This window comes from Myotis brandtii, unplaced genomic scaffold (genome assembly GCF_000412655.1).
Source record: "Myotis brandtii unplaced genomic scaffold, ASM41265v1 scaffold2447, whole genome shotgun sequence".
NCBI classification, from domain to species: Eukaryota; Metazoa; Chordata; class Mammalia; order Chiroptera; family Vespertilionidae; genus Myotis; species Myotis brandtii.
In genome coordinates this window covers 165,147-176,080 of record NW_005359255.1, presented here as the reverse complement: position 1 = coordinate 176,080, position 10,934 = coordinate 165,147, and the positions used below count along the sequence as shown (strand labels likewise).

General features: G+C 40.8%; 1 protein-coding gene across 1 annotated transcript in view; it reads left to right on the top strand.

Annotated features, from left to right (window-relative positions):
- The window catches only part of LOC102251810 (lysine-specific demethylase 5D), an 80,200-nt gene that overhangs the window by 5,650 nt on the left and 63,616 nt on the right, over window positions 1-10,934 (top strand). Inside the window, 5 exon segments of the mRNA XM_005867174.2 lie at window positions 4,045-4,122; window positions 5,278-5,400; window positions 5,653-5,823; window positions 6,627-6,740; window positions 6,743-6,763. Coding sequence (XP_005867236.2) covers window positions 4,045-4,122; window positions 5,278-5,400; window positions 5,653-5,823; window positions 6,627-6,740; window positions 6,743-6,763 — 507 coding nt within the window.

Genomic DNA, 10,934 nt, shown 5'->3' with positions numbered 1-10,934 from the left:
TCTGAAGAGTCCATGAAAAGGGACTGGCAAGGAAAATCAAAAAATCATAAAGCAGGTCAGTATATTTTTCTCCTTATATAATTCCTCCTTAATTTGGCAATGCTTAATAAATCATGGCAATACATTTCTTTGCATAGACTCAATAAGACTGGTTCCTAATAGTGGTTTTATTAACCGAAAACTTTGACTGGAGTATCATGTTTTAAAGAGACCTGTCTAGACTCTGAAGACTTGAAGCCAATAAGAGTGCCACAGGAAAAGCCTGGTATCCTGCTGGAGCATCAGGCCCATGCCCTACCATCACTGGCAGTTGGTCAGAGTAGAAGGGGAGCAATAAGGATGCCTCTGCGTCCCTGCAGAACCCCCATGCACTCTGGGCCGCGATGAGTAGAAGGGCTACTGAGATGGGCCTTAAAGCATAGGGCGTGGGCCCAGGTGGATTCGCTACAGGTGAGGGACTCACCTAACTAAGCAGATACTGCAGACAGGCCTGATGGCAGCTGGATGGCTTGGCTTACTGGCCCTACGGGGCACATTAAGATTCAATCATGAAATTCCGGCAAAGGCAATCAGTTATCATTCTTGTTGTGCTTATGCAAACATCAGGCCAAATTGAATACAATAGATAAATTGCTCTTAATTTGGTTTTCTGATAAACATATAGGTAATTTTGAGGAGAAAAACTCTATTTCAATAGAGGTTATTAAAACTGAAATGTTTCCATCAGGTCACAAAAACACCTCCTTCTGTGCCCAGGCCTTATCGTTGCTCTGACAGACAGCAAGGATCTCTTGGCTCTGAGAGAAAACTCAGTCCCTCCTCAGCACGAAGCAGTTAAGAAGAGAAAATCCAACGCCCATTTTCCCTGAAAGAATTCAGAGCCAGGATCCTTGAGGTAATATATTAGGCAGTTAGACAGACATGAGCAGAGCAAGGATGATGGGCCAACTAGGGCTACCAGATGTAACTATTTCCACCTCTAGGTATGTGAGACAGAGGGCATAGCCAAAGAGGTACTCACCTAAAGTCTCAGCCCCTAGAAAAGGTTGGTAGACTATTTGTCCAAAAGACTTGACCCCTTTGCATTTGAGTATTTAGGTGACCTACTTGCCTGCCCTACCATCACTGGCAGTTGGTCAGAGTAGAAGGGGAGCAATAAGGATGCCTCTGCGTCCCTGCAGAACCCCCATGCACTCTGGGCCGCGATGAGTAGAAGGGCTACTGAGATGGGCCTTAAAGCATAGGGCGTGGGCCCAGGTGGATTCGCTACAGGTGAGGGACTCACCTAACTAAGCAGATACTGCAGACAGGCCTGATGGCAGCTGGATGGCTTGGCTTACTGGCCCTACGGGGCACATTAAGATTCAATCATGAAATTCCGGCAAAGGCAATCAGTTATCATTCTTGTTGTGCTTATGCAAACATCAGGCCAAATTGAATACAATAGATAAATTGCTCTTAATTTGGTTTTCTGATAAACATATAGGTAATTTTGAGGAGAAAAACTCTATTTCAATAGAGGTTATTAAAACTGAAATGTTTCCATCAGGTCACAAAAACACCTCCTTCTGTGCCCAGGCCTTATCGTTGCTCTGACAGACAGCAAGGATCTCTTGGCTCTGAGAGAAAACTCAGTCCCTCCTCAGCACGAAGCAGTTAAGAAGAGAAAATCCAACGCCCATTTTCCCTGAAAGAATTCAGAGTCAACATATTAAGAATTACTTCATAGGTAACCTAAGCTACAAAAAATTGAGAATTTTTCTTACTAACCAGAGCCTTGGGATGATTGCATTTTCCCTTATGACTTCAGATGTCTTTAACCAGACATAGATTAGATTAAAAAGCAATATAGAGTCGCCATCACAATTAAACTGGTATTATTTTGCTTAAACATTCTTCTTGGTTTCATATACTCAGAACTTCTCATTGAAACAGGTATTTGACCATGCATACTGCAATGATCCTAGACCGCCAGTTTAAACTACTAATATGATATCTATAGTGTCAACTTCTTCATAGCATATGGCTCATTTGTGAGTTGCTCTGCCTAACTATAACACTGGTTTCCATCTAATTGGATGGATATGCTTTTCTCAGTATTACTAACATATTTTTAATCAGGTTTCACAGATTGCTAATGCTCAGAAGAGGTAATAACCAACTTTTTGAAATCTAACAATGTTTTAGCTGCATTTAGTTTATCTTCATCATAACAGAAATAGGCCAGATCTTATTAAAGTGCTTCATTCGATTTACCCCTCCCCCAGCCTGGAGGCAGGTGTTATTACTTCCTATTGATCTCGGAGGAGTGGGGGCTGCCCGAGTGAGCGAGCACCACCCCAGACCTCCGCCAGCACTTCATAATTTCATGCCCACAAGAGGGACTCAGGTGTGAGCGCGAGGGGCACGTTGCATCATTTATCTCTGGCGGAGCACAGCGCGGCCCTGCCCTGTGAAACAGGTCATTGCTGCATTTACTGCAGATACTTAAGTGGTTGTAGCGATATTTTTTAAAGGCTCACGTTTTTAAGAACCCATGGGAGACGGAGTCAGAGCACCTGCAAAGCCTTCGCAGGGTCTCCGTGGAGGTATCACAGCGAGTAGAACCGAGCAGGTTTCCTGTTTGCACCCTGCCCCCTGCAGACCTGAGCAGGGGTGCCCGGTGACCCGTGGCTGGTGTCGGAGCCGCGACCACAGCAGTGAGTCTGGCAGATGCAGGTGGCACCTTGGCAGACATCCCCAGAGGAGAGAATTTCCCAGGAGGTTCGCGCCTGGCTGCCACAAGCACCCACCCTGGCGTGGTCCGGCCTCACACCTTTTGTCTGAAAGTCCTCAGACCGGCACATGTCCCGGCTGGTGATGAGCCCTGCTCTTGGATTTGGAAACTACGGTTCCAGCAGCACGTGGACCGGGCCTTTTATTGCTTCCTGCGAGCAGTTCAGCAGAGCGGGGCTGCCCAGCCAGGACAGCCTGTGCCGCCGCGGGAAGGCAGGGTCCTGGGGTCGGGGCCCAGGCGGGAAGCCGGGGAAGCCGCTGACACAGGGGCCTCAGGGCTGCATCCTGGGAATCGGTCAGGAAAAAACAACCGAGTGGGACAGGAAAGGGGGAGCAGAGGCAGAAACTGTGCTTTGCTCTGGTTGCACACAGGGAGGGGGTGACCCAAGGCTCCTTGCGACACCGGAAGAGGCATGTTTGGGGAAGTGAGACCTCCCTGCAGATCCGCTCAGCTTCCAGGCCAATCCCTGGTGGCCCCGGAGCAGGCCAACAGGCTTTGCGGTTCTGGCTTTTTCCACACCCAAGTGCTGGGTAAGGGTGCCCCTCACAAGCACCCCCAAACCAGGCCCAGAGCCCATTGTGTTCTAGGGTCAGTCCTCTAATGTCGGAGACCACCTCTTATCTTCACTAGCAGAGAAGCGTAGAGACCCCAAAAGCTGGTGACCTTTGAAGCCCTAGCAAAGGTCAGAGCTGTGTACCACCCAGTTAATCTAGATAATGGTAGCTGAAGCATCCTCCCCACCTTAATTCATTTAATTCCTTATTGATTAGATACTCATGTAAATCCCTGTTGATTAGATAGTCTGCCTATTACTGGAAATTGTCTGCTGATGAGCTAGTCTGTGTGTCATTGGAACCTCCCTACCTAAGGGCTATCCCAGATCAATAAAAGCTTGGTGAGGCCTTAGCATCAGTGGAAGTCCTCCTCCTTGAGTTGGACTTGCCTGCCTGGTCCCCCAATATTTCCAAATTAAAAAATAAATAAATAAATAAAGTGCTTCATTCATTTTAAACAGATTTAGGTCTAAGTTTCTTGGCTTTTGTTTTTTGTTTCCTTTTTTGTAGGACACATACCAAAGAGAGTTTTGGATTATTAGTTTCACTCCCATTCCAATTTATGTAATTTAAAAGGGAAAAAATTTTATACTTTGGAGCAAAAAGAACAACTGAAGTTTTAAAAGATAAACAGATGATTCTAATTCTAATCATCTTCATCCTTTACTAATAACCAGTGTGGGGGTTTTTGTTTGTTTCTTTGTTTACTTCTAGGACTGGCAGCCTCCCTTTGCAGTAGAAGTTGACAACTTCAGATTTACTCCTAGAATCCAGAGGCTAAATGAACTAGAGGTAAACTGGAAAGTCACCTTTCTGTAGTGGAATATGAGCTCTAATATTACTTTACTTACAGTTTTATAACAGTGTAGTTGAGAACAAGTAAAGTCAAATATATTTTTATTGTAACTTTAGCTCCATTATTTCCTAGAATATTTATTAGTCTTGTAGAAAGTCTTTTGCAAAATGCCAAGAGATTAAAGTTTTAAGTTTTTATAGGATGGGCTAAAATTAGAACTGTCAAGAAGAATATTCTTATTTTTTTTCTCTCTATACCCATATTTTATTACTTTGGATTTTCCCTGATTTCTTTAACAAAAGAAAAGTTCAGGTCACAAATTTGGTCTCCTAAATTTCCAGTTAAGGCTGGTGGTTATGTTTGTTCTTCTTGGAAAAACTGGACTATATTTAGGAATGTGTCAGTAAATAGGAAAGGCAAAGCTTGTTTTTTTTGTCCTCTTTTTCCTTTTATTGACTTTAGAGAGAGAGGAAAGGAGACTGAGAAAGATTGATGTGAGAACAGAAAGTCAGTCCACTGCTTCCTGCACTACCCTCACCATGGATCAAACCCAAAAACTGGGCATGTGTCCTGACCCAGAATCAAATCTGAGATCTTCTGGTGCCAGGGCAAAGCTTGTTTTTTAAAGCAGTTGACACTATATTTAGCTTAGTATTAAATATGAAAAGTGTATGAATAATTTGTCATTTTCTTTACTATTACAAATTTTGGCTATGGTTAGGGGTTGGAAGTTCCCAAATGACTTATGGTAACAGAAAGGTAATTCACAAAGTAGTTTCATGCCCAAGTTTTTAACATATGGAAAAATTTTTTTTCCCTTCAGTTCTGTATCTGTGGACTCTAGATGGGTGAAGCATCTTAAGATATAGGTTAAACCTAAATACTCTTGTTCAGCTCTCATTGAGCCCAATGATCATGTTTTACATTTCAGGATAAAGGATTTTGACTCCGGCATCACTTTCTGACTTCACCTCTCCAATGAAAGAATCAGAATCAATTTATTTGATTTTTGTAGGTGGTAATGGTGATTTAGGCAATGAAGTCTAGGCTCTAACCTAGTATAGAACTGTAGCTAGGACAAAGTGATAGTTGCTCATTTACTTTACGCTGGACCAAACTCAGATTAAGGAGTAACCCTTTCTCTTTCCTAGGCTCAGACCAGAGTAAAACTGAACTATTTGGATCAAATTGCAAAATTCTTGGAATTCCAGGGTTCTTCATTAAAAATTCCCGATGTGGAGCAGAAGATCTTGGACCTCTATAACCTTAATAAGGTAAGAGTGGTTCTATTTTCGAAAGGACAAGCAAGCAATAAGTGTTGTTTGGGAAACCCTCTGTAGTTGAACATTGTGTCTCTGAACAGAAAAGGAGAGAACATACAGCCTGCCAACATTTCTTGATAGAATCTTTGAGTCTTTGGAATGGTTGGTATTGGGGGAGTACACAGTGTGCATATTTTAAGCCTCATTGCTATTTTTAGATCTCTCCCCTCTGCTCACAGTTAACTAGACTCTTCCTTATTCTAGATTGTGATGGAGGAAGGTGGCTAAGCAGCTATTTGCAAGGACTGTGGATGGGCCCAAGTTGCCCAGCGCCTCAAATTCCCACCAGGCAAAAACATTGGATCCCTGCTAAGATCTCACTATGAACGCATCATTTACCCCTATGAAATGTTTCAGTCTGGAGCCAGCCTTGTGGTGAGGGCCCTTAGCTTATTTGCAGGTTGATGTTATTTTGTGCCTTTTGCTGTCTTACCTTTTCTGGGTTGGGCTTTCTCCTGCATAGTCAATATTTAGAGAGTCTTAAGATCATTAATAGAGGTTCCAGGAAGCCCTGAAAAATATTTTGCAGCCTGTATGAATATGAAGTTTTATATTTGTTAGGCCAGCTAGATGAAAACTGTAGAATTCTTTCTTTTTGTCTTAGAGGATTAGTGTCTATCTACTAGAATCTCTTTATGGACAAGATTTTGCAGTAGAACTTAGAGAAAAGCAGTTCTTATTTGAGACCATCCTCCACGAAAAAGATAATTAAATAATTATGAAATTACTACACTTACTGAGAATAGTTCAAATAAAGAGAGTCTATGGATAAATCCTTGCTTTATTTGAGAATTGGGAACTGACTTAGCTGGTATTTTAAATAATGGTTTTTAAGTTTTATTATGAAAATACTTTAATACATGTGTATAAATGCATATTTTATTTCATATTCATAATTCTGTTAGAGTTGACATTTTTATTTCCATCTTTTCAGATGAGATGTCCATTTTATTCACTAGGCAAAGAAATATGTAACACATAGAGGAATGATGTAAGATATAGTGGATGATGATAAATTTTCTGTCGTTCCAAAGAACAAAAGGGGGATGGGTTAGTGTAAATTAGAAAGAAGTACAGCTTTCTTTCCAGAGATTTAGAATGAAGGAATACCTTTGTTATTTGCTGATTGTTAACATAATTTAATTCCCTCCTCCCAACCCCCTTTACCCCCTTTCCAGCAGTGTAATACTCATCAAGTTGACAGTGAGGAAAAAGACAAGGTATACAGACCCCACAGCATTTCCCTTAGACAGTCTGTGAAGCCTTCCAAGTTTAGCAGCTACAGTTGCCGGGGGGGAAAAGACTACAGCCTGATGTGAGCGCTTCCTTTTTTCCACCCATAAACTGCTAATGTGTATCTGGAACTTGGTTTAGGTGACAGTTCATTTCTATAAGACACTGTTGTTGTTTTTATGTGTGTTTCTTTTTAATCCTTACCCAGAGATATGTTTTCATTGATTTTTGGAGAGAGAAGAAGGGAGAGAGAGACAAACATAGAGAGAAAGAGAAACAACGATGTGAGAGAGAAAATATCAATAAAATGCATGCCTCTGGTATGCATCCTGCTCAAAAATTGAACCTGCTACCTTTTTTGGTGTACTGGAGGATGTTCTAGCTAACTGAGCCACTCGGCCTGGGCTAAGACACTGTTTTGTTGTGCTTTTTTAAACTTTAGCTTCCTCAAGATTGTATTAATTAAAAGTGAATGAGTTATTTTGTCTCATGGGTATGACTTTCAGTATTTTTGGTTTTGTAGTTTAGCTTTTACAGATTTTAAAAGCAATCATTTTTGTAAAATATCCTTTTAAGGTTTTAATTTTTGTGAATCTTTGTGATGGTTTTCACAAAAGTACAATGTACAGTTGTTTTTTGTTGCGTTCTTTTTTGGTATCATCAGTCAGATGTCATACAAGAGGTAGTGATGCATGAGAGGTGTAGGAAACAAAATTTATTATACTCAAGAGACATGGCTTGCTACAAAGGCCACAGCAAAAAGCATGTCCATAGGTTAGGAGGCAGAAGGGACAAGAGTGAGGGGAAAGCCTCTGACATCGCTTTTATTGGTGTTTTTGAGGGAATGGCAAGGCAGGGCAGAATATAGTTTAGGATTTAATAGTTTGCTAGTTTGAATAATTTTCATAGGCTGTAACCTCTGGGGGTGGGCCCTAATTGCCTAGCACCTGGTGTTGGAATGATTAAGGCAGAGGAAATAAGGCTCTGGATTAATTTGTTTGCATAGCAATGGCATACTCTGCTGGGTCATTTGCTATCTTTAACAATTGGCTGTCCTGAGAGGGGCCCTCTCTTTTAAGCTAAAAAGGATTTTTAAGATGTCAACCACATAGAAAAAATAAATATAAACAATTTAGTCATAAAATTTATCTTGCTAAGTCTATTTGTATTTCCACTACATTTTCACAAAATTTGTAAGTTTTCTTAAACACGTCTGGGGCTGAAAGTTTTTCTGACAGACCGGTTTTATTGAGCCACATGCTGGCCAGAACAGGGACCTGGTCCTGGGTCATACAGTCTAATCACCAGCAGCAGGTGGAGAAGACAAACATGTCTGCATCCTGGGTTTGAGGGGGCTCTCTCAGACAATGAGTTTGAGGAAGAAATTGATTTGGAAGAATTTACCCTTGCTCTACATAAAGGGACTGGAAAAGTGAAAGGGAGAAAGTTTCTGAATAGGTGACTATAGTCCATAAAAAGAAGTGTTTGCTGCTTGTGGGCAACAGTCTGAACAGTTCATTTGTAATCAGAAAGCAGTGGTAGCTGTTACCTCTACATGAGAGATGAAAGAGTGCCCAGAAGAGGGGTTGAAGTTTCTACATACATTCAGAAACCTTCAGTATTTATTAGTTTCAGCCCAAAACTTTTTTTTTTTAACCTAACTCTGTTAACAGATTAACACTAGTTGTCTCTTCCTCTCACACTCCAGCCTGCTGTAATTTAATTTAGGACAACTCAGTGTTGTTTTTCTTGTCAGTTTCTATTCCTGAAATATCTTAAATTAGGATTAGATGGTGTATCCTTCCATATTTTGTGAATAGTCATCTAATATTAAATTTTAAAATGGTTTTTAACATTAGAATATAAAATGAAGAAAGGAGATACAGTTATCTAGTTCAGACTATAGAAATTCCTTTCAGTTCTGAATTTTACAGGTACTTTTTTAAGTTCTTTGTCAGCAGAAGTGTGTAGAAATTGAGTAAAAATATGAGCATATTAAGTTGGCATTCAGTAACATTTGTTGGAAAGTTGGAAGTACCAGATAAGGATACAAAATTTTTTGAAAATTGATCTTTAGACACTTTTGTTGTTAAGAATGGTATTGTTTACTTGGCAGGAAAGGTTTTCAAAAATTCTTAAAAACTGTATGGTTAGGAATACAAATAAACAAAGTGTTTGTAGTTTCAAAACATTTAAAGAAAAAAGTTATAAGTAAATTCTCCATAAAGCAGAAAAAAAATGTAAGTTTAGTATCCTATATAATAAAAGCCTAATATGCAAATTATCCCCTCCACCAAGAGTTTGACCAGGGGGCTGTGCTGGCAGTGACAGCAGGTGGCTGGCAAGGGGGTCAGAGGGGAGGAAGGCACCTCCAGCTGGCAGCCACTAGGGACCTGTGCACGTGCACTGGGCCTCTAGTAACAAATAAATTACAAGGACAAACACATCTTCCTCACTTTATGCAAAAAGTATGCTGTTGGGGTCCAACCCCAGCAGGTCCAGGGGTTCCCAAAGGTGTGGACAGAGTCAGCGAAGAAGGAATGACACAGAGGCAGCATTCAGTTGATCAGCAGCCTAGCCAGGTTCTCCTGCCAGGTTCTGTCTTTATTGTCCTGTTACATCTGTATTTATACCAATTTATTTTAATCCTACCCATTCTATTCCAAAGGTTAGGGCATTTCTTATCTCCATTCCAAGGTTACTCTATTGTTCTATTAAGCTACAAGAAAGTAACTGAAAGATTATCTTAAGTATAGATTATGTAGCTTAAACGTGCCAGGCACTTAGTTAAGGGGTTTTATGGATTTATTCCCTTCCTTTGTCCTGTTAGTCCCTAACTTCAGGGAAAAAATCCCCACCTGGGGAAACAACCTTTCTCGGTGAGGTGACCTTGGTTAAAACACATAGCGCTAAGAAGGGGAGCAAACATATCAAGAACAGTATGCCATATACGCCAGGTCCCTTGAAACATATGCTGTGCAGATGTTTCTTCCCTGCAGCGGCTGTGTCAAGCAGCAAGGAAGGACCGGCTTCCCGCAGTATGCAATACAGAATGAATAGTAAAATATATGAAATAAGAATAACCCTATGTTATATCTCTTTTTTTTGTTATTAATCCTCATGCTAGGATACTTTTTTCCACTGATACTTAGAGAGAATGGAAGGGAGGGAAGCAGGGGGAGAGAGAGAGAGAAACATCAATGTGAGAGACATATCAAGTGGTTGCCTCCCACACATGGCCTGGGATTGAGCCTGCAAACCAGTATGTGCCCTTGATCAGGAATCAAACCTGAGACCCTTCAGTGGATGAGCCAACACTCTAACTAGTGAGGACACTAGCCAGGGCTCATTTCATTTTTTTTTATTATTATTATGAAAAACACAATCTTCCATCATTTTTTTTCCATTATAGTTCACATTCAATATAATTCTGTATTAGTTTCAAAATACAGTGGTTAGACAATCATATACTTTATAGAGTGGTCCCCCTAATATTTCAAGTACCTTCTTCAGCCCATACATAGCTATTACAATATTTCTTTTCCTCCATTGACCTTTCTCTGGCCACTCCCACCCACAAGCAAATGCCCTCACCCCGCCCCAGTGACTGTGTCCATTGGTAATACTTATATGCATGCATACAAGTCCTTTGGTTGATCTCTGACACACACCCCCTCCTCCTACCCTGCCTTCCCTTTGATATTTGATGATGCTTCTCTGCCTCTGGGTCTATTTTTGTTCATCAGTTTATGTTGTTCACTATATTCCACAAATGAGTGATATGATGTGATGTTTATCTTTCTCCAATTGTCTTTATTTCACTTAGCATAATGCTCTCCAGCTCCATCCATGCTGTTTCAAATGGTAAGAGTTCTTTCTTTTTTACAGCAGCATAGTATTCCATTATGTAGATGTACCACAGATTTTTCAATCCTTTCATCTGCTGATGGGCACTTAGGCTGATTCCAAATGTTAGCTATTGTAAATTGTGCTGTATGAACATAGGGATGCATATGTCCTTTCTGATAGACGTTTTTGATTTCTTGGGGTATATTCCTAGAATTAGGATTACTGGGTCAAATGGGAGTTCCCTTTTTAATTTTTTGAGGAAACTCCATACTGTTCCCCACAGTGGTGCACCAGTCTGCATTCCCACCAACAGTGCAGAAGCGTTCCTTTTTCTCCACATCCTTTCCAGCATTTGTCATTTGTTGGTTTGTTGATGATAGCCATTCTGACAGGTGTGAGATGGT